Below are 22,831 nucleotides of genomic sequence, written 5' to 3' on the forward strand. Positions count from 1 at the left end.
AAACACTATTATTGCACACAGAATGAGTCCATGCAACTTATTATGTGACTTGTTAAGCATATTTTTACTCCTGAACTTATTTAGGCTTGCCATAACAAAGGGATTTAATATTTATTGACTCAAAACATTTCACTTACGGGGTATTGTGTGTAGGCCAGTGACACAAAATCTCAATTTAATCAATTTTAAATTCAGGCTGTAAGAACAAAAAGTGGAAAAAGTCAAGGGGTGTGAATACTTTCTGAAGGCCGTGTATTTTTTTAGGAATGTATAAAAAAATATATAAATAGTATAATAAATGACAGATACCCCAAAAACGACTTAAATAGTACACCACTGCTGCCAATGGAACAGAATACCGGGCATCAGTTTGGACCTCAGGTTTTAAAATAAACAGCGTGGGTCGGTCAGACCTTGGGATCTAAAGTTGGGATAATGTTTTTGTTTCCTTGGATCTGGGCTGTGAGAGAGAGGAGGAGGGAGAGGGAGAGAGAGAGAGAAAGAGGGTGAGAGAAAGAGAAGGAGAAGGAATGACTGTTGCTGAGTCACTCTCTCCATGGTAACACAGCTTTGTGTTTTTGTTCAGGTGCAGTCAGTCCCAAACTGCACCTGACTCCCTCTCTCCTTTCCTAAAAATACACACCAAAAAAATGTATATTGTCAAGTTTAATTGACGTTGTTCACTCTGGTGAAATTATGCAGATGTTATTTAAAAAGGATGGAGGGGTGGAGGAGAGGAGGATGGAGGTAGGACTCAGGAGGGAGGGATGGAGAGCAGAGAAGGTGGAAGGCAGGGAGGGAGGGGGGCCTAGGGATGGAGGAGAGGGGGATGGAGGGGTGGAGGAGAGGAAACGAGAGGAGAGGGGGTTGGAGGCAGGAGTTCTGTTGGTTCTTGTTGATTAGAGAAGCAGGGTCTGTAATGATGCCAGGTGGCAGCGGGAGGGCAAGCTCGTGTCAGGTCCAACTACTGGGTTTACATCTCTGTGTGGCACACACACATATATGGGCACACACACAGTGATGAAAGGAGGTGATTGGGTAAATTATTAGATGGAGATCTCTGTATGAGGTCTCCTTGTGCCTGAGATCTATGTTGACTGACCTGCTGTCACAACGTATTCCTGCTAATTAGCCTAACAGTCCTATTAAACAAAATGGCAGCGGCTGAACTGAACTGGAAGACAAGGGTCTTGTCCCAATAACAGGGGCCTAGGTTAAAAAAAAAGTAGTGCACCACATAGGGGATAGGGTGCCATTTCAGACACAAGCCAAGTGCACTGTTCTGTTAGTTACAAAGGGAACTACAACAGGCAGGAGGCTATAGTCCAAAATCAGACTCCGTCCACGCAACATAAATCCAGTCAGGTTTAAATCTGGGGTAATAAGTACAGATCACCACAAGGACTGACTGAGAGGACTAAGTTTGGGCAGGAGAGAAAAGGAGAGAAAACATTTGTTTCCCATAAATCATTTCAGCTTTTCTGCTCAGGGTCTTTCAGATGTGGCTTTCCCTAGGGTATGTCCCAAATAGCACCCTATTGCACTACTTTTGACCAAAGCCCTATGGGCCCTGGTAGTGCACTATATAGGGAATAGGGTGCCATTTGAGACAGTCTTATTCTTTGGACAGGAAACTCTGGCTTCAGGAGGCTTTTCCTTTCCAACCAGAAAAACGAGGGAACGAGGTGGAGGAAGAGAGGAGAGAACGCAGGAGGAGAAAAAGGAGTAGAGACAAGCAAGAAACTTAGCTCATTTTTGACGCATGGAGGCGCTTTGTGATACTCCCAACATAAATAGAAACTCAAACAAACAAAACCAAAACAGAAGCACTGAAGAATATATGCTAAACCTTATTACACCTGTCATTGTTATGGGCTTGTGATCTTCTATGGATTCTGGAAACAGGGATGAGATGAAGAGAGGGAGGAGAGGCGAGGAGTGTTAGAGGGAAGAGAGGAAGAAGAGTGGGATAAGAGAAGGAGAGGGAGGAGAGAGGCACCAGGCCAAATGCAAATATTGTGAAATAAAAGGTGCTAAAACTCAACTGTGCCACTTCGCACCTCAAGACTGCGTGTTGAATTAACATTTATCATAAACATTATGTTCTCGTGGAAAGGGCCTAAGCAACGACAGATGGTTAAGAGCATTAGGGAGATAGCTGCCAAACTCTGTTTGCGTCCCAAATGGCATCATATTTCCTTTATAGGGCACTACCTTTGATCAGGGTTTATAGGCCCGTAGAGCATTATATAGCGAATAGGGTGCCATTTGCTTCCCCCTACATTTAGTCTATTAGTAGTGTATAGACGAGCTGGGCTTGGGCCTCGAAAGCGTACTGTGGGCATACGGCAGGCTAAATATTTACTGATAGTTTAATTATACTTTGCATAAACTAATAATTAATCACAAACAGTGCTGGAGATATGTTCAAACGTGGTGGAATTCCCCTTTAAGAGAGAAGGCAAAAGAGATTAATCAAGTCTATTTGATAAGAAACTTGAGGTAATGATAACGTGCGTGGCTGGCAGTTGCTTGGTTTTGTTCCATTCTACTGTTCTGATGTATAATTTACTCCAATGCTCTTAACCGGAGACAGGCTCTTAACCGGAGACAGGCTCTTACCCTGAGCAGCTTGACATGATGTGAATGTGATGCCAAGACGGACTCCTGGCTATGATACAGAGAGTCACTCACGCATAGGAGTAACACACAAACACACACAGAGTCACTCTCACATAAGAGACCTGCTTTAAGACGGATTGGATGTGCAACAATGCTACCCACACATGGGACTACCTACAGTTCTTTTGTGTGTGTCTCTTTCTGTCTTCTGCATGGTATTATGGATTATGGATGGTAAACAGAGGAGAGAGAGAGGGAGGGAGGGAGGAGGGTTGGGAGAGTGGGATGAAGAGCGAGAAGGAAGGAGAGAGAGGGGTGAAGACGAAGAGAGAGAAACCGAGGAAGAGAAAGGAGAGCGAGGGAGAGTCAGAGCATCTTACATTGAGTGGGTGGTAGAGTGGGAGGAATCGCATGTCGCGGATCAAAGCCCTCAGAGGGTAGACTGGGATGAGCTCAGAAGAGACTTCACAAACAGACTGGAGGTTTGGAGCTGCTACAGTGTATCAAAAAATGTGGCACGCTAGTACACACACAAATACACACACAGTAGATCCCACATTGTTGTATTCAGCACTGTGTGTTTGTGTTGGTGTGTGAAGAGACCGAGAACTGTGCCATCCTGCACGCAGGGAGGAGACATCAGTTTCAAAGTGTGCTGCCTGTCAGACAGAGACCCTGTGAACTTTGTGTAATGTTGAAACAAACGTACGCCCTGCCCTTCCAATGAATACAACAGAACAGTGATGGATCCACAATGAGCAGAACAGAGACAGCTACAGTAACAGGCTGAGGTGTATACTGTATTGTTCTTCTGCGATTGCACCAAACTTAATCAATTGGCCCTCATTCCTCTTTCATCACAATCTCAAAGACACACACACGCTCAGACACGATCATGAATACGACATGACAGCTCAGATCTTCACATCACACCCCCCCCCCCTCCAAAAAAATAAATAAGAGCTTTAATATTATCTTCCATTTTACAAACTTCTGCTGTACTGCAACATTTACCTGGAGCTAACCCTGCAAATAGCACTGCTGGGTGACTTGAAAAGCCATAGTCAATCGATCTATAATACTCTATAAAAGTTGATATAATTTACAATCTGTAGAAACTATGAGAATAGAACGGTTCAGAACATTATAGCACAGTTGAAAAAGATACGGCAATTAGAAATCAAAATTGGATGGTTTACAGAGATAGTTTACAGAGATAGGTTGAGGATAGCTGAAGGGTGGGACTAAAAACAAAACTTTAAAGATAACTATTGTCAAATATACTGTGTCCGTAAAATGTATGTAGTATGTATAAGCTGGAAGTAGAAGGCCAAATACTGTTGTCCATTAATTTAGTCCAATTACGGGAGGGGTGGTAGGGTTCGGGGAAAATAACAAAGGAAAATATATATATTTAAAATAATATATTTACAAAAAAATATGGGGAATTGGAAATCATGCAGACAATTACATTGATAGAAGCCACAATACAGTATATATGCAATATTAAAGTTGATCTACCCCCACCAAAGAAAACATGTATTTCGTATACTGTATTAACATGCAGTAGCACTGACCTCACTAAACACAGCGGCAGAGTATTTGCATAACTGTTAGCTTTTAAAACATGGACACATTTATTGTTGCTAGAGCATTTCAAGTGATGTTGAGTTCCAGTTGCACAAGTATCTGACCTACAAAAGCCATTTAAAGGGAGCCATGAAAATCCCCTGGCAAATTTGACACTCACAGCTCTGATGGTGAGTGTGTGTGTTTGTGTGGGACTGCTTAAGCAGAGATTTGGGACTGATAATGACAAGGCTACATGATGACATTCAAAAGCACGGTCTAGTCTGGTCTGTATGCTTGCATGACGACACTGAGCTACAGAGAGCACCAGTCAAATACAAATTAGTTTCAGAGGTCCATTTTACATGAGACAATCATGATGTATAATAACATTTAATACAGGATCTCAACAGACTAGAAATTGCAGGTGTACTACTCAATCAGACCGCACTTTAGGCAGTGCCACCATTAGTTATGCCGGCAAGCAATCTGTGATCACAGCAAAAAGCCTGCAATTTACAGCAACCTGACTTGACTCATGCAACACCCTAACATGACCCCTATGACTCAACAGCAACCAAGGGGAGAATCTCAATTGCATTTCCTTGATTCATTGAGAGTTCGTGCCTCAAAACCCATTGGATTGGAAGGTCAGAAGTCTCTCCTCTCTGACCTTCTCATCCAATGTGATTTGAGAAGTTGAGGAAAGGAAATGCAATTGAGATTCTCCCATAGTATCTATCTGTGTTTCAGCACACTCTGTTGGAGAAACTGTGCAACAACATACCCTAGCAACAAAATACAAACGAAATACATAATCAATTGATACATATGCATAAACGTACACTTCTGTTTTTTATCTGAGAGAACATACCAGACTTACCAGTTTGCTGTGTCATTGAGGGTTTAGGCATTATATGGAAGCTGAAAGCCAAGGGATTAAAGAAACAATGTGTATGTCCCAAATGGTATCCTATTCCCTATACAGTATGAAAAATGTATGCACTCACTAACTGTAAGTCGCTCTGGATAAGAGTGTCTGCTAAATGACTAAAATGTAAATGTAATAGTGCACTACTTTTGACCAGGGCACATAGGGTTCTGTTCAAAAGCTGTGCATTATGAAGGGAATAGGTTGCCATTTGTGACACATCCATTTAGATCATTTCAGGTGATAGAGGCAAAACAACATCCATAGATTTACCTTCAATGTTTATTTCTCTAATATCCTTTATATCACAAATAGTCTTTAAAACACAGACTAGTATCGTTCTGTATATAAACTGTACATAAAAGCAAGGCACTATACAATGTTGAATTTATAAGATTCTTCTCGTCTTTCTATTTCTGTAAATTCATGCCCGTAAAATACAACAATGATCTTTAATCTGAGCACCTGAATGATGCAGGACAGCATAGCAATGATAACAGACACATCAGAATGTAGTAGATACATGATTTGTTCAATAAAATGGCGACATGTACAGTCTCTGGGGAAAGGAGCATTATTGTCCAACTACTTATTAACATATGACAACCTCAACATGAATAACAATACAATTTATTTTATTTCTTATGTCACAGACAATACTCAAAAGGCTTTTTATTCCTATTATGGAGTAAATATAAACATAAATGATTGATTGTAATGCACAAAACACACATAAAAGAACAGCTTGCAGAGAGTCTATTTGGGGTGTGTCAGCAGTGGTTCTCCTGCTCCCAGACCAACTGACAAACTGCTGTATGTACTGTAAAAGCATGGTCACACCCACACACACACACAAACGAGCATGCACGCACACACACACACACACACACACACACACCACACACGGGTACACACACACACGCACGCACAAAGACACACGCACACACAACCGCACACACTGTGTAGATTTAAAAAGCCGGGTGCCGACAGATTACATAAACATCCACTCAACATTCACTCACATGGCTCTGAACTACCTACATTTATAATTACAAAACAAAACTGGTAACACATACAAATAAAATTAAGAAAATAAGAAAACTATACACGAGGCTGGCACAACTCTGTTGATCCTCACTCCTATCACCACTGCATCTCTCCTCCCTCCCTCCCTCCCTCCCTCCCTCCCTCCCTCCCTCCTAGGGTAGGGTACTCAGAAGAGTGTGTTCCCAAGCCCTCTCCAATCCGGAGATGAAGGGGTTAAATATTAAACTCAGTTCTCAGTGGCGAGTTCCAACTGGACCACGATGCACCTCAGTGACTGACCGTCGCTTGCTGATGATGTCATCCGGTGGACAAGCCTTCTGTCCAACGTACTAAAACAATCCTTTGGCTTTCTTCACGTTCACCTGCTTCCAACCTGGCAACACCTCATACTCATCCCTCGACATCTCCAGAGCTTTCTGCAGGGGGGCAAATACACATTGTTACCACACAATAAACACAAAATCTGCCAACCACTATATCAACTCTTGTGAAATTACTTTAACGCATGAGCTGCAAAAACAAACATTCACAAGTAAATTCAAGGTCACAACATGGTCAGTGGTCCAGTTCATCACTCCAGGAGCATCTAGTACTGAAAATCCACACAGCTATTACTTAGTGAGTGGAAACAGACCAAACCATGCAAGAGAGGTTCAGAGTGAGAGAGTGTGTTGATCCAGACACAGAGGGAGGAGGGAGGTGAGACAGAAAGCAACACACACAGGATTATGGGTGATGTAGTTAATAAGTCAAAGTGAGGATGCTGTGTACATATCTGGGGCCACCTGTGCTCTCAATTTAAAGAACTCACCTTCCCATAAGCCCCTACACCCTGGAAGAGTTAAACACATGATGAGTCACAGAGAGAAAGAGAGGACAGAAGGGGATGGAGGACATTCATTACATAAAAACACAGATAACAAAAAGTTCAAGGAGACTGAAGGACACTTCAGTGTGATTATTTTATGGATTTTAGAAAGAAAGACTGTTTTAGACTCGTTTGCCTTGACTACCAGTGTATAATGTTCCATTATGATCCCTGGTCACACACATTGGAGAGAGTCTCATTATTGTTGCAAACATAGCTCAACCACAGACTGAGTGGACATACCTGTATAATATGGTTTGAGCCAAGGCAAACCTAGACAAAATGTCATAATAATTCTCCAGGGTGCTGATGGTACCGTAGGTGTGGGCGTGGCCTCACCTCAAAGTCATCATTGTCTAGGTAGATCTCCAGGCGTAGGGGGTCGACTCCCTCGGGTAGGGGCCGTACCAGCAGGTCTGCCAGGGGGTAGGTGGTCTTACACAGCCGTGCCAACACATCCTCTACCAGAATTATCTGGTTACAAACCTCCGCCTCCTGGGACACACAAGGATATACATACGACGTCATGGTCAGTACACACACTTTCAAAATCAATCCCATCCTTATCCACTTGGGATGGCAGTAGCCTCGAGGTGGCCAGTACCCTGAGGGTTGCCGGTTTGAAACCTAGGGCTGACCAGGAGGAAATCTGTCTGGAATAAGCCGGCAACAGGAGGAGTTGGTTACAATGTAGATCTAATGGATATTTAGGTGGATGATAGGGATGTGTTTGGTGTAATAGGTATGGGATGGGCAATAGGTGACCCACCCTCTCAGTGATCTCAGCTATGTCCTCTCTGTGTTCCCAGCAGGGAAACATGTTGGTGAAGGTTAGAGGTTCAAGTCCCGCATGGATCAGATACGCCTTGGGTGGCTTCTTCTCATTCTTCTCTGTGGGGGGGGTGAGCAAAAAAATGTAATGTTTAGTATAAATCAAACAGTTCCACATTGCCTCTCTCTTTTGATGATATACCTAGAACAATGTATATCATGCTTGGCATTGTGTATGGCCAGTACTGACAGGTCTGCCATTGATGAGGTGGAGAGTGTGCATTCGAAGGTGGGGACGTTCAACTCCTGCATTCAAACTGCACTTGTATGTATGCATGCCAATCATAAATAAGAAAAACAACGACACTGGAGAAGTTCTGGATGACTGAACAAATAAAGGCTGCCATCAGGAAAATACAGAAGACGTTCAACAGATGGGGAAAAACAATGAAACTGAGGAAATACAGAAACACAGAACAAATGCTTATAAAGGAAGCAACGAAAAACTACTACAAAACTGAACTCCAGGACCAAAAGAAGAAAAACCCCAAGGAATGGTGGGACTTCATTAACAAAGGACTGGGACCAAAGAAAACATCAGGAGAGAGCATACAGGTTGAGGGAGTTGAAGACGACGTGGCTGATGTTTTAAATGGCTTCTTTGCTGAGACATGCACGAGTACCACACCTCTCGCCACCGTCCCCCTGCCCATGCCTACCAGGCAGATTGAGCTGTGCAGCATTGGCCAGATAAAGCAAGCTCTGATCAGACTCAGCCCAAGGAAAGCATGTGGGCCTGATGGGATTCCAGCCTGGCTACTAAAAGAGTATGCACAAGATCTAGCCCCTGTCATCACACACATTGTTAACACCCCCTTACAGGCAGGGGACTGTTCCTGCTGCCTGGAAGACAGCCAATGTGTGTCCCATACCTAAAGTGTCAAACCCATGTACAATGAGTGACTGGAGGCCCATCTCTAACTTCATGCCTTGGAAAAATCCAGGAGAGCTTCATCCTGAAAAAACTCATGCCAACTATCCTCTATGCCTACCTCCCAAAGTCCAGCATTACTACTGCCCTTGTGAAAGCCACACACTCCTGGCTGACAGCTACAGACTCCAGAAAACCAACAATGGTGAGGGTGTTACTTTTTGTCCAAAGCCATTGATCAGAGTGGATTACGCAAAGCTCCTGACATTGAACTGTCCAGGTTACTAGTCTGGCTCCACAGCTACACCAACGGAAGAAGGTGAAGGGTGATGGAGAATGGCACCAGGTGACCTCTGGTATGCCACAAGGGGGCATGGTCTCACCATATATGTCCACCCGAAAAGTTGTCTTCAGTGACACTCTGGACACTGGGTATGCAGATGATGTAGGGCTGTCCTGAGCCATACCACTAACCAGCATCCAGGAGGACACATCCATGGGCTTGGAGGGAAAGCAGCTGGAAGTGTGGGACACATCCAACAACATGCTCTTGAATGGGAAAAAGTCTGGAAATCCGGATATGTTTTTTAACCTTCACCACTCATCCTAGGGGGACAGGAAGTACCAGCGGTAGCAACTTCCAAGTATCATCTAGACTCTAACATCAGTGGTGACACACATGTGGAGCAGTCAGCAGGGAAGGCCTCAAAATGCCTGCAATTTTTGACTGTTCTTGCCAGAAATGGCCTACCCACTGAAGATCTGGTCACAGTATACACTACACTGGTCAGGCCTTGTCTGGAATACGGTGGAGTGCTGTTAGTTGGAGGCAACAAAAAGCAGCAGGCCCAACTGGACAGGGTGCAGAGGAGGGCCCTGAGGATCATCTCCAGAGGTGGAGCAGTCTAACCACAGCTCCCGTCACTGCAGAGCAGGCTGCAGTGCACCTGGTGAAGGACATGCACACTCTTGAATACCCAATGCATGACCTGCTCCCTCCAAAATGAGGCAACTGCACTACCAGGCTCCTGAAAAACAGCCATGAACTGTCCTGTATAAGTGCACTTACGAACCACCTGAAAAACAACACTCTACCCACTGCTGTCAGACTGTACAACAACTCTAGCTCATAAATGTTTCTCACATTTGTTTCCATCATGAAAACGTTTCCTGTAATGTTTTAAGTATCTAGTACTCTATGTATGCTGTGTATTATGTGTTATGTATTTGAAGTGATTGTTCAGCAATTTTTTATGATGTAAATTCTGTATTTCTTCAGTATTATCTGTGAGCAAGATTCAATAAACTCAACTAAGTCAATAGTAACACTTTATATCTTATAAGAGTTCATTTTGTTTGCTTTTGGCATCTTGTTTTTTTCCCTGACATTTTTTGAATGTGTACATTGTGCAGTATAACTTACTACCAGCTGACAACTCTAGTGTCCTAGTACCTGTGCAGTACTGCAGCACCGTCTCCATGGCACACTTCCTGTCTGCGTCCCAGCGGATACGGGCCGAGCCGGGGCTCTCGCTGTCCTGGGGCCACCAGCCTTGCCACAGGTAGACCTCGTGGTGGTTGTCAACCAGGAACAGGGCTACAGGAACAGGAACAGTAAGTGATATCATGATACACATACACAATGAGAGCTCAAATCTATGTGACATGTAGTAGTGTAGTCTTTAGTCATTTTGGGAGATTTGTTAGTGTATGTGTATTAGGCTTGGGCGGTATCCCGATTTTTATACAGTCATACCGTTTCTGTACCACACCGGGGTATACGGTATTACCGAATGTGCACACAAGGGGCGCTATATAAATAATAATAATAATTTGGCCGGTTGGACGTACTGACAAATTCTCTAAAACAACATTGGAGGCAGCTTGGGGTAGAGAAATGAACATTAAATTATCTGGCAACAGCTCTGGTGGACATTCCTGTCTTTGTGAGACGCAGAGTAGGTGAATGGATGATCTCCGCATGTGTAGTTCCCACCGTGAAGCATGGAGGGGGAGGTGTGATGGTGTGGGGGTGCTTTGCTGGTGACACTTTCTGTGATTTATCTAGAATTCAAGGCACACTTAACCAGCATGGCTACCACAGCATTCTGCAGCGATACGCCATCCCTTCTGGTTTGCGCTTAGTGGGACTATCATTTGTTTTTCAACAGGACAATTACCCAACACACCTCCAGACTGTGTAAGGGCTATTTGACCAAGGAGGTGAGGGATAGAGTGCTGCACCAGATGACCTGGCCTCCACAATCATCCGACCTCAACCCAATTGAGATGGTTTGGGACGAGTTGGACCGCAGAGTGAAGGAAAAGCAGCCAACAAGTGCTCAGCATATGTGGGAACTCCTTCAAGACTGTTGGAAAAGCATACCAGGTGAAGCTGGTTGAGAGAATGCCAAGATTGTGCAAAGCTGTCATCAAGGCAAAGGGTGGCTATTTGAATAATAAAAAAATCTAAAATATATTTTGATTTAACACTTTTTTGGTTACTACAGGATTCCATATGTGTTATTTCATAGTTTTGATGTATTCACTATTATTCTACAATGTAGCAAATAGTAAAAATTATGATAAACTCTTGAATGAGTAGGTGTGTCCAAACCTTTGACTGGTAGTGTATAAGGGCTGCGGGGGTGTGTGCTACGTGTCTGCTTATACTGTAATTAGAAGTATAACTATAAGAAATCTAAGATGTGTCAAATAAATTATATCCAGCTCAGGACAAGCTATGCATTTGGTTTGCTAACTTGCTAGCTAGTTACAGAAGAGACAATCAATCCCCTCTTGGATCATGATCCCTGTTTTTTTTTCTTTTTCGCACAAAACAATTTAGGCAACAGGGATCTTGATCCAGGAGGGGATTGAATGTCTCTGCTGTAACCAAGAAGCTTGGTTGGCTAGCAAGTTAGCAAACCAAATGCATAGCTGGAGCACTGAGCTGGATATAATTACATTTGACATCTTAGATCTAAAAAAACATGTATGGTATTGAAAATCATACCGTCAGTATTTCGAAATATACCGTTTATACCGTACACCAGGGTATCGCCCCAGCCTAGGTTCTGTGTGTGTGTGTAACCTGTACAGTACCTGGTTGAGAGGCAGTGTAGAGGTCCTCCTGTAGGAAGGGCAGTGAGTTGACCTCCTCCGTTACTCTGGCTGGGTAGAATAACTCCATGGCCACAAACTCTCCAGACGTACTGCTCAGCTGGTAGAGACGAGGGGTGAAGTTGAACTTCCCTGGATCTGGGGATCAAAGGTTGAAGGTCATCACATCAACCAACCAATAATTCAATAAATCAACCAACCAATTTACAGTAACCACCTTACACCAGAACAAAGAAACTCCTAAAAAAGCAATTCAGTATCAGTCTATTATGAAGGATATTGGACTACCATAAATAGACCCTTAAAGAAAAGGACACTAACCTTGGAGCATGCAGTCGTAGGCCTTCCTATCTCTCCTTCCCAGAGCTTCCCAGAATCCCGTAGGCTCCGCCCCCTCATCACACTCATGGATGGTCACCTTACTGCTGCTGTGGAGCCCCGCCTCCAACGGACACCTGCATAAAAACAGCTGGCTAAACACCTGTGGAACGGAACCTTCGACTACACCAACTGTGACATCAATCCAGTTGACCCTGGAGAGTCCAAATAACTCATACCCAGGTACTGTATGGCTCACACACTCATATCCAGATATGGCATGCATGCGCGCACACTGTTAAAAGACTTATGCCTGACCAAGGCTTATTGAACACAGTTATAGTAATGAGATCAATTTATTCAATTGGATTGGAGACATTAACATTACTTAGACTTCAAACAAATCATATCAGAGAGTGCTCAACATCAGTCTTTAAGTTGAGCCCTTTGACCTCTCACAGTGGCAGGGTAGGCCATTACCCTAACCCCAACTGGACAATAACATGTCAGGGAGAATGAACATGCCGTCTTCTGCCTGCCACGTCAGAATACTAGGAAAGAAATCATAGGAAAGTGTTGTGAATGTTGGGACTCACTGTTCTTTGATCTTGTTGGTGGCGGTGCGCCCCACGTCGCGGGTGTGGAGCTGGGCCTTGCAGCCGTGCCACACGTACATGGTTGCTTTAGAGACGCTGAGAAGCACCATAGAGGTCCGGGAGCGCAGACTGCAGCAGTGGCATGATACCTCCAGCAGGTAGCCCTCCACTGGGACCTCCCCCCGCACACAGTACAACCTCCAGTCATCTGATGGGGGAGAGGATTGTAATAACCTATACCACTCTATAACAATGTAATTACGTAGCAGTTTCTATGTAATGAAACATTGTTACTACAGTTAATTCTATGCAGTTACATACGTATAGGGGCAACTTAAGGTAAAGTGTTGCCAAATATAACAAACACGGACGTACACACAACGTACAGACATCCCCACTGATGACTGTAGAATAACAGGAAAAGACCATACATAAATCATGCCTTTGGAGAAAAATATATGTTTCATGGGCTTCCATTGGAGTTCCACACCCCTATGCCGTTTCAAACACGTCATATCTAATAGACAAGAGCGGCAAGATAAGGCAAACGTATAATCCATCTCTCTCTGACACACACACTGAAAGAAAAACAAACTCAGTGGGATGATAGCAGGAGAAAGGAGGATAGTACTAATGAGAGGGAAAGGTGTGGATGGTAACTTACTCTGTGAGTTCTCCTCCTCCTCTTCTCTCTTCCCTGCATGGACCACCATCCCTCCATTAAAACATTGCAGGAAACATGGAGGTTCCTTCCCCTGCTGCACCTGGACCTGTAAGAGCAGAGGAGAGAGTGGTTACATATACACACAGACAAGGAGGCACGCACGCACACACACCGATGGCTGTATACAGTACTTGTCAAAAGTTTGGACACACCTAATCATTCAAGGGTTGTTCTTTATTTTTTACTATTTTCTACATTGTAGAATAATAGTGAAGACATCAACACTATGAAATAACACATGGAATCATGTAGTAACCAAAAAAGTGTTAAACAAATCAAAATATATTTTAGATTTTAGTATTTACTCTGTGTCTCACAAAGACATGGCGGTTGGAACCAAAAATATCAAATATGGACTCATCAGACCAAATGAATGATTTCCACCGGTCAATAGTCCATTCCTCGTGTTTCTTGGCCCAAGCAAGTCTCTTCTTCTTATTGGTGTCCTTTAGTAGTGGTTTCTTTGCAGCAATTAGACCATGAAGGCCTGATTCACGCAGTCTCCTCTGAACAGTTGATGTTGAGATCTGTCTGTTACTTGAACTCTGTGAAGCGTTTATTTGGGCTGCAATTTCTGAGGCTGGTAACTCTAATTAACGTATCCTCCTGTGGCAGTCCTCATGAGAGCCTGTTTCATCATAGCGCTTGATGGTTTTTGCGACTGCACTTGAAGAAAGTTCTTGACATTTTCCGGATTGACTGACCATCATGTCTTAAAAGTAATGATGGACTGTCGTTTCTCTTTGCTTATTTGAGCTGTTCTTGCCATAATATGGACTTGGTCTTTTACCAAATAGGGCCATCTTCTGTATACCACCCCTACCTTGTCACAGCACAACTGATTGGTTCAAACGCATTAAGAAGGAAAGACATTCCACAAATTAACATTTAAGAAGGCACACCTGTTAATTGAAATGCATTCCAGGTGACTACCTCATGAAGCTGGTTGAGAGAAAGCCAAGAGTTTGTCATCAAGGTAAAGGGTGGCTACTTTGAAGAATCTCAAATATATAATATGTTTTGATTTGTTTAACACTTTCTTGGTTACTACATGATTCCATATGTTTTATTTCATCGTTTTGATGTCTTCACTACAATGTAGAAAATAGTACAAATAAAGAAAAACCCTGGAATGAGTAGGTGTGTCCAAACTTTTGACTGGTACTGTATATGAATGGCCAAAGCCATCGATGACGTGACACCATTCATTCCTATGTGAAGACTCAATAGCGCACTGAAGCCAAATGAAGTCTTAAGATGGCGTCTCATGGAGACATAACATGAATAGTTTGAGCTACTCCAGGAAGTGACATTGTAGGCTAGATCAGTGCTAGCTCAGTGTCCCTTCTCATTGAGTAATTCAAGTTGAAGGCCGACCGGGGTACTGCAGGCTGCCATTAGTAAGTAAATTCTCCTTATAACTTATTCTGTGTGCGATTTGTTTATAAATCGGTTCAATGACATACATCTGGTGTATTAGAAGCAATTATTGGTACCATGATTGTCTTTTAAAAAATACACCAAGATTGACATTTTTCCATTCACTATAATGGGGGATCCTGTTTTCTGCGAACATTGCCTGCAGTACAGCGGTCGGCCTTGAACTTCCGTGATATCAATGAGAGGGGGCAGTCATTCTCCCCTGGCACTCGCACCACACACAGACTCACACCACACACACACACACACAAAGTACCTGTGCTCCTCTCTCCTCGTCCAGTTCTACAGTCATTAGTGCTGAAGTTCCCTTCTCACTGACGGTAGAATTCCGGCCCTGCCAGAAGAAATAGGAACACTTCTCCTTCCCAGCTCCTGCGCTCCTCACCGCGTCCGGATTCTGCCTCTTCCCAACTAGGATCAACAGACAGAGACATGGATTCACAAACAACTCGAATGTGCAACTATAAATAGTTGTGACATCCTGTTATGAGACTCGAAATTGAGCTCAGGTGCATCCTGTTTCCATTGATCATCCTTGAGATGTTTCTACAACTTGATTGGAGTCCACCTGTCGTAAATTCAATTAATTGAATGTCATTTGGAAAGGCACACACCTGTCTATATAAGGTCCCACAGTTGACAGTGCATGTCAGAGCAAAAACCAAGCCATCTCCGTAGCACTCAGGCCTTTATGGTATGGAGTGGCCAGACGGAAGCCACTTCTCAGTAAAAGGCAAATGACAGCCCGCTTGGAGTTTGCCAAAGGGCACCTAAAGGACTCTCAGACCATGAGAAACAAGATTCTCTGGTATGATGAAACCAAGATTGAACTCTTCGGCCTGAATGCCAAGCGTCACGTCTGGAGGAAACCTGGCACCATCCCTACAGTGAAGCATGGTGGTGGCAGCATCGTGCTGTGGGAATGTTTTTCAGCAGCAGGGACTGGGATACTAGTCAGGATCGAGGCAATGATGAACAAATCAAAGCTGTCATCAAGGCAAATGGTGGCTACTTTGAATAATCTAAAATATAACATATTTTGATTTGTTTAACACTTTTTTGGTAACTATATGATTCCATATGTGTTAATTCATACTTTTGATGTCTTCACTATTAATCTACAATGTAGAAAACAGCAAAGAAAAACCCTTGAATGAGTAGGTTTGTCCAAACTTTTGACTGGATCTAAACAGGCAGACACACTGGTGTACCATTGTCGTGCATATGGTTTGACAGATACACCGAATGTGCACACAATGGGTCCTACATAAAAAAAATACTAATATATATACAGTGAGGGGAAAAAGTATTTGATCCCTTGCTGATTTTGTACGTTTGCCAACTGACAAAGACATTGATCAGTCTATAATTTTAAATGGTAGGTTTATTTGAACAGTGAGAGACAGAATAACAACATAAAATCCAGAAAAACGCATGTCAAAAATGTTATTAATTGATTTGCATTTTAATGAGGGAAATAAGTATTTGACCCCTCTGCAAAACATGACTTAGTACTTGGTGGCAAAACCCTTGTTGGCAATCAGAGGTCAGACGTTTCTTGTAGTTGGCCACCAGGTTTGCACACATCTCAGGAGGGATTTTGTTCCACTCCTCTTTGCAGGTCTTCTCCAAGTCATTAAGGTTTCGAGGCTGACGTTTGGCAACTCGAACCTTCAGCTCCCTCCACAGATTTTCTATGGGATTAAGGTCTGGAGACCGGCTAGGCCACTCCAGGACCGTAATGTGCTTCTTTTGAGCCACTCCTTTGTTGCCTTGGCCATGTGTTTTGGGTCATTGTCATGCTGGAATACCCATCCACAACCCATTTTTAATGCCCTGGCTGAGGGAAGGCGGTGCTCACCCCTAGATTTGATGGTACATGGCCCCGTCCATCGTCCCTTTGATGCAGTGAAGTTGTCCTGTCCCCTTAGCAGAAAAACCCCCAAAGCATAATGTTTCCACCTCCATGTTTGACGGTGGGTATGGTGTTCTTGGGGTCATAGGCAGCATTCCTCCTCCTCCAAACACGGCGAGTTGAGTTGATGCCAAAGAGCTCAATTTTGGTCTCATCTGACCACAACACTTTCACCCAGTTCTCCTCTGAATCATTCAGATGTTCATTGGCAAACTTCAGACGGCCCTGTATATGTGCTTTCTTGAGAAGGGGGACCTTGTGGGCACTGCAGGATTTCAGTCCTTCACGGCGTAGTGTGTTACAAATTGTTTTCTTGGTGACTATGGTCCCAGCTGCCTTGAGAACATTGACAAGATCCTCCCGTGTAGTTCTGGGCTGATTCCTCATCATTGCAACTCCACGAGTTGAGATCTTGCACAGAGCCCCAGGCCGAGGGAGATTGACAGTTGTTTTGTGTTTCTTCCATTTGCGAATAATCGCACCAACTGTTGTCACCTTCTCACCAAGCTGCTTGGCGATGGTCTTGCAGCCCATTCGAGCCTTGTGTAGGTCTACAATCTTGTCCCTGACACTCTTGGAGAGCTCTTTGGTCTTGGCCATGGTGGAGAGTTTGGAATCTGATTGATTGATTGCTTCTGTGGACAGGTGTCTTTTATACAGGTAACAAACTGAGATTAGGAGCACTCCCTTTAAGAGTGTGCTCCTAATCTCAGCTCATTACTTGTATAAAAGACACCTGGGAACCAGAAATCTTTCTGATTGAGAGGGGGTCAAATACTTATTTCCCTCATTAAAATGCAAATCAATTTATAACATTTTTGACATGCGTTTTTCTGGATATTTTTGTTGTTATTCTGTCTCTCACTGTTCAAATAAACCTACCATTAAAATTATAGATTGATCATTTCTTTGTCAGTGGGCAAACATACAAAATCAGCAGGGGATCAAAAACTTTTTTCCCCTCACTGTATATACATACATACATACATACAGTGGGGAGAACAAGTATTTGATACACTGCCGATTTGGCAGGTTTTCCTACATACAAAGCATGTAGAGGTCTGTCATTTTTATCATAGGTACACTTCAACTGTAAGAGACGGAATCTAAAACAAAAATCCAGAAAATCACATTGTATGATTTTTAAGTAATTAATTTGCATTTTATTGCATGACATAAGTATTTGATCACCTACCAACCAGTAATAATTCCGGCTCTCACAGACCTGTTAGTTTTTCTTTAAGAAGCCCTCCTGTTCTCCACTCATTACCTGTATTAACTGCACCTGTTTGAACTCGTTACCTGTGTAAAAGACACCTGTCCACACACTCAATCAAACAGACTCCAACCTCTCCACAATGGCCAAGACCAGAGAGCTGTGTAAGGACATCAGGGATAAAATTGTAGACCTGCACAAGGCTGGGATGGGCTACAGGACAATAGGCAAGCAGCTTGGTGAGAAGGCAACAACTGTTGGCGCAATTATTAGAAAATGGAAGAAGTTCAAGATGACGGTCAATCACCCTCAGTCTGGGGCTCCATGCAAGATCTCACCTCGTGGGGCATCAATGATCATGAGGAAGGTGAGGGATCAGCCCAGAACTACACGGCAGGACCTGGTCAATGACCTGAAGAGACCTGGGACCACAGTTTCAATGAAAACCATTAGTAACACACTACGCCGTCATGGATTAAAATCCTGCAGCGCACGCAAGGTCCCCCTGCTCAAGCCAGCGCATGTCCAGGCCTGTCTGAAGTTTGCCAATGACCATCTGGATGATCCAGAGGAGGAATGGGAGAAGGTCATGTGGTCTGATGAGACAAAAATAGAGTGTTTTGGTCTAAACTCAACTCGCCGTGTTTGGAGGAAGAAGAAGGATGACTACAACCCCAAGAACACCATCCCAACCATGAATCATGGAGGTGGAAACATAATTCTTTGGGGATGCTTTTCTGCAAAGGGGACAGGACGACTGCACCGTATTGAGGAGAGGATGGATGGGGCCATGTATCGCGAGATCTTGGCCAACAACCTCCTTCCCTCAGTAAGAGCATTGAAGATGGGTCGTGGCTGGGTCTTCCAGCATGACAACAACCCGAAACACACAGCCAGGGCAACTAAGGAGTGGCTCCGTAAGAAGCATCTCAAGGTCCTGGAGTGGCCTAGCCAGTCTCCAGACCTGAACCCAATAGAAAATCTTTGGAGGGAGCTGAAAGTCCGTATTGCCCAGCGACAGCCCCCAAACCTGAAGGATTTGGAGAAGGTCTGTATGGAGGAGTGGGCCAAAAACCCTGCTGCAGTGTGTGCAAACCTGGTCAAGACCTACAGGAAATGTATGATCTCTGTAATTGCAAACAAAGGTTTCTGTACCAAATATTAAGTTCTGCTTTTCTGATGTATCAAATACTTATGTCATGCAATAAAAAGCAAATTAATTACTTAAAAATCATACAGTTTGATTTTCTGGATTTTTGTTTTAGATTCAGTCTCTCACAGTTGAAGTGTACCTATGATAAAAATGACAGACCTCTACATGCTTTGTAAGTTGGAAAACCTGCAAAATCGGCAGTGTATCAAATACTTGTTCTCCCCACTGTACATATATATATACATACATACAGTGGGGTAGGAATGCTTTGTAAGTAGGAAAACCTGCAAAATCGGCAGTGTATCAAATACTTGTTCTCCCCACTGTATATAAACATACATTACATATATACACATATACATTATATATATATATACATTATATATATATATATATATATATATATATATATACACACACACACACACACACACACACACAGTGGGGAAAAAAGTATTTAGTCAGCCACCAATTGTGCAAGTTCTCCCACTTAAAAAAATGAGAGAGGCCTGTGATTTTCATCATAGGTACACGTCAACTATGACAGACAAAATGAGAAAAAAACATCCAGAAAATCACATTGTAGGATTTTTTATGAATTTATTTGCAAATTATGGTGGAAAATAAGTATTTGGTCAATAACAAAAGTTTCTCAATACTTTGTTATATACCCTTTGTTGGCAATGACACAGGTCAAACGTTTTCTGTAACTCTTCACAAGGTTTTCACACACTGTTGCTGGTATTTTGGCCCATTCCTCAATGCACATCTCCTCTAGAGCAGTGATGTTTTGGGGCTGTCGCTGGGCAACACGGACTTTCAACTCCCTCCAAAGATTTTCTATGGGGTTGAGATCTGGAGACTGGCTAGGCCACTCCAGGACCTTGAAATGCTTCTTACGAAGCCACTCCTTCGTTGCCCGGGCGGTGTGTTTGGGATCATTGTCATGCTGAAAGACCCAGCCAAATTTCATCTTCAATGCCCTTGCTGATGGAAGGAGGTTTTCACTCAAAATCTCACGATACATGGCCCCATTCATTCTTTCCTTTACATGGATCAGTCGTCCTGGTCCCTTTGCAGAAAAACAGCCCCAAAGCATGATGTTTCCACCCCCATGCTTCACAGTAGGTATGGTGTTCTTTGGATGCAACTCAGCATTCTTTGTCCTCCAAACACGACGAGTTGAGTTTTTACCAAAAAGTTATTATTTTGGTTTCATCTGACCATATGACATTCTCCCAATCCTCTTCTGGATCATCCAAATGCACTCTAGCAAACTTCAGACGGGCCTGGACATGTACTGGCTTAAGCAGGGGGACACGTCTGGCACTGCAGGATTTGAGTCCCTGGCGGCGTAGTGTGTTACTGATGGTAGGCTTTGTTACTTTGGTCCCAGCTCTCTGCAGGTCATTCACTAGGTCCCCCCGTGTGGTTCTGGGAATTTTTCTCACTGTTCTTGTGATCATTTTGACCCCACGGGGTGAGATCTTGCGTGGAGCCCCAGATCGAGGGAGATTATCAGTGGTCTTGTATGTCTTCCATTTCCTAATAATTGCTCCCACAGTTGATTTCTTCAAACCAAGCTGCTTACCTATTGCAGACTCAGTCTTCCCAGCCTGGTGCAGGTCTACAATTTTGTTTCTGGTGTCCTTTGACAGCTCTTTGGTCTTGTCCATAGTGGAGTTTGGAGTGTGACTGTTTGAGGTTGTGGACAGGTGTCTTTTATACTGATAACAAGTTCAAACAGGTGCCATTAATACAGGTAACGAGTGGAGGACAGAGGAGCCTCTTAAAGAAGAAGTTACAGGTCTGTGAGAGCCAGAAATCTTGCTTGTTTGTAGGTGACCAAATACTTATTTTCCACCATAATATGCAAATAAATTCATAAAAAATCCTACAATGTCATTTTCTGGATTTTTTTTTTAGTTGACGAGTACCTATGATGAAAATTACAGGCCTCTCTCATCTTTTTATGTGGGAGAACTTGCACAATTGGTGGCTGATCCCCAATTGGTGGCTGATCCCCCTGCTGATTTTGTACGTTTGCCCACTGACAAAGAAATGATCAGTCTATAATTGTAATGGTAGGTTTATTTGAACAGTGAGAGACAGAACAACAACAAAATCCAGAAAAACGCATGTCAAAAATGTTATAAATTGATTTGCATTTTAATGAGGGAAATAAGTATTTGACCCCCTCTCAATCAGAAAGATTTCTGGCTCCCAGGTGTCTTTAATACAGGTAACGAGCTGAGATTAGGAGCACACTCTTAAAGGGAGTGCTCCTAATCTCAGCTTGTTACCTGTATAAAAGACACCTGCCCACAGAAGCAATCAATCAATCAATTAGATTCCAAACTCTCCACCATGGCCAAGACCAAAGAGCTCTCCAATGATGTCAGGGACAAGATTGTAGACCTACACAAGGCTGGAATGGGCTACAAGACCATTGCCAAGCAGCTTGGTGAGAAAGTGAGAAAGTGACAACAGTTGGTGCGATTATTCGCAAATGGAAGAAACACAAAATAACTGTCAATCTCCCTCAGCCTGGTGCTCCATGCAAGATCTCACCTCGTGGAGTTGCAATAATCATGAGAACGGTGAGGAATCAGACCAGAACTAAACAGGAGGATCTTGTCAATGATCTCAAGGCAGCTGGGACCATAGTCACCAAGAAAACAATTGGTAAAACACTACGCCGTGAAGGACTGAAATCCTGCAGCGCCCGCAAGGTCCCCCTGCTCAAGAAAGCACATATACAGGCCCGTCTGAAGTTTGCCAATGAACATCTGAATGATTCAGAGGAGAACTGGGTGAAAGTGTTGTGGTCAGATGAGACCAAATTCGAGCTCTTTGGCATCAACTCAACTCGCCGTGTTTGGAGGAGGGGGAATGCTGCCTATGACCCCAAGAACACCATCCACACTGTCAAACATGGAGGTGGAAACATGATGCTTTGGGGGTGTTTTTCTGCTAAGGGGACAGGACAACTTCACCGCATCAAAGGGATGATGGACGGGGCCATGTACCATCAAATCTTGGGTGAGAACCTCCTTCCCTCAGCCAGGGTATTAAAAATGGGTCGTGGATGGGTATTCCAGCATGACAATGACCCAAAACACACGGCCAAGGCAACAAAGGAGTGGCTCAAGAAGAAGCACATTAAGGTCCTGGAGTGGCCTAGCCAGTCTCCAGACCTTAATCCCATAGAACATCTGTGGAGGGAGCTGAAGGTTCGAGTTGCCAAACGTCAGCCTCGAAACCTTAATGATTTGGAGAAGATCTGCAAAGAGTAGTGGGACAAAGTCCCTCCTGAGATGTGTGCAAACCTGGTGGCCAACTACAAGAAACGTCTGACCTCTGTGATTGCCAACAAGGGTTTTGCCACCAAGTACTAAGTCATGTTTTGCATAGGGGTCAAATACTTATTTCCCCTCACTGTACATACATATATATACATATATATATATATATATACAGTTGAAGTCGGAAGTTTACATACACCTTAGCCAAATACATTTAAACTCAGTTTTTCACAATTCCTGACATTTAATCCTAGTAAAAATTCCCTGTCTTAGGTCAGTTAGGATCACCACTTATATTTCTT

The 22,831-nt window shown here is 43.4% G+C and overlaps 1 protein-coding gene across 1 annotated transcript in view; it reads right to left on the minus strand.

Annotated features, from left to right (window-relative positions):
• Positions 1 to 6,456: 6,456 nt before the first annotated feature.
• The window catches only part of LOC311103009 (supervillin-like), a gene marked incomplete at its 5' end in the record, with an annotated part of 110,015 nt that continues 93,640 nt past the window's right edge, over positions 6,457 to 22,831 (minus strand). The window contains 10 exons of the mRNA XM_084144504.1: positions 6,457 to 6,585; positions 6,981 to 7,001; positions 7,377 to 7,532; positions 7,807 to 7,928; positions 10,193 to 10,336; positions 11,845 to 12,000; positions 12,184 to 12,317; positions 12,777 to 12,984; positions 13,441 to 13,546; positions 15,197 to 15,351. Of these exons, the coding sequence (XP_084000630.1) occupies positions 6,499 to 6,585; positions 6,981 to 7,001; positions 7,377 to 7,532; positions 7,807 to 7,928; positions 10,193 to 10,336; positions 11,845 to 12,000; positions 12,184 to 12,317; positions 12,777 to 12,984; positions 13,441 to 13,546; positions 15,197 to 15,351 (1,289 nt within the window). The 3' untranslated portion in view covers positions 6,457 to 6,498. The remainder of the gene's footprint in view (positions 6,586 to 6,980; positions 7,002 to 7,376; positions 7,533 to 7,806; positions 7,929 to 10,192; positions 10,337 to 11,844; positions 12,001 to 12,183; positions 12,318 to 12,776; positions 12,985 to 13,440; positions 13,547 to 15,196; positions 15,352 to 22,831) is intronic.

Source organism: Coregonus lavaretus (genome assembly GCF_964263955.1).
Source record: "Coregonus lavaretus genome assembly, chromosome: 2".
NCBI classification, from domain to species: domain Eukaryota; kingdom Metazoa; phylum Chordata; class Actinopteri; order Salmoniformes; family Salmonidae; genus Coregonus; species Coregonus lavaretus.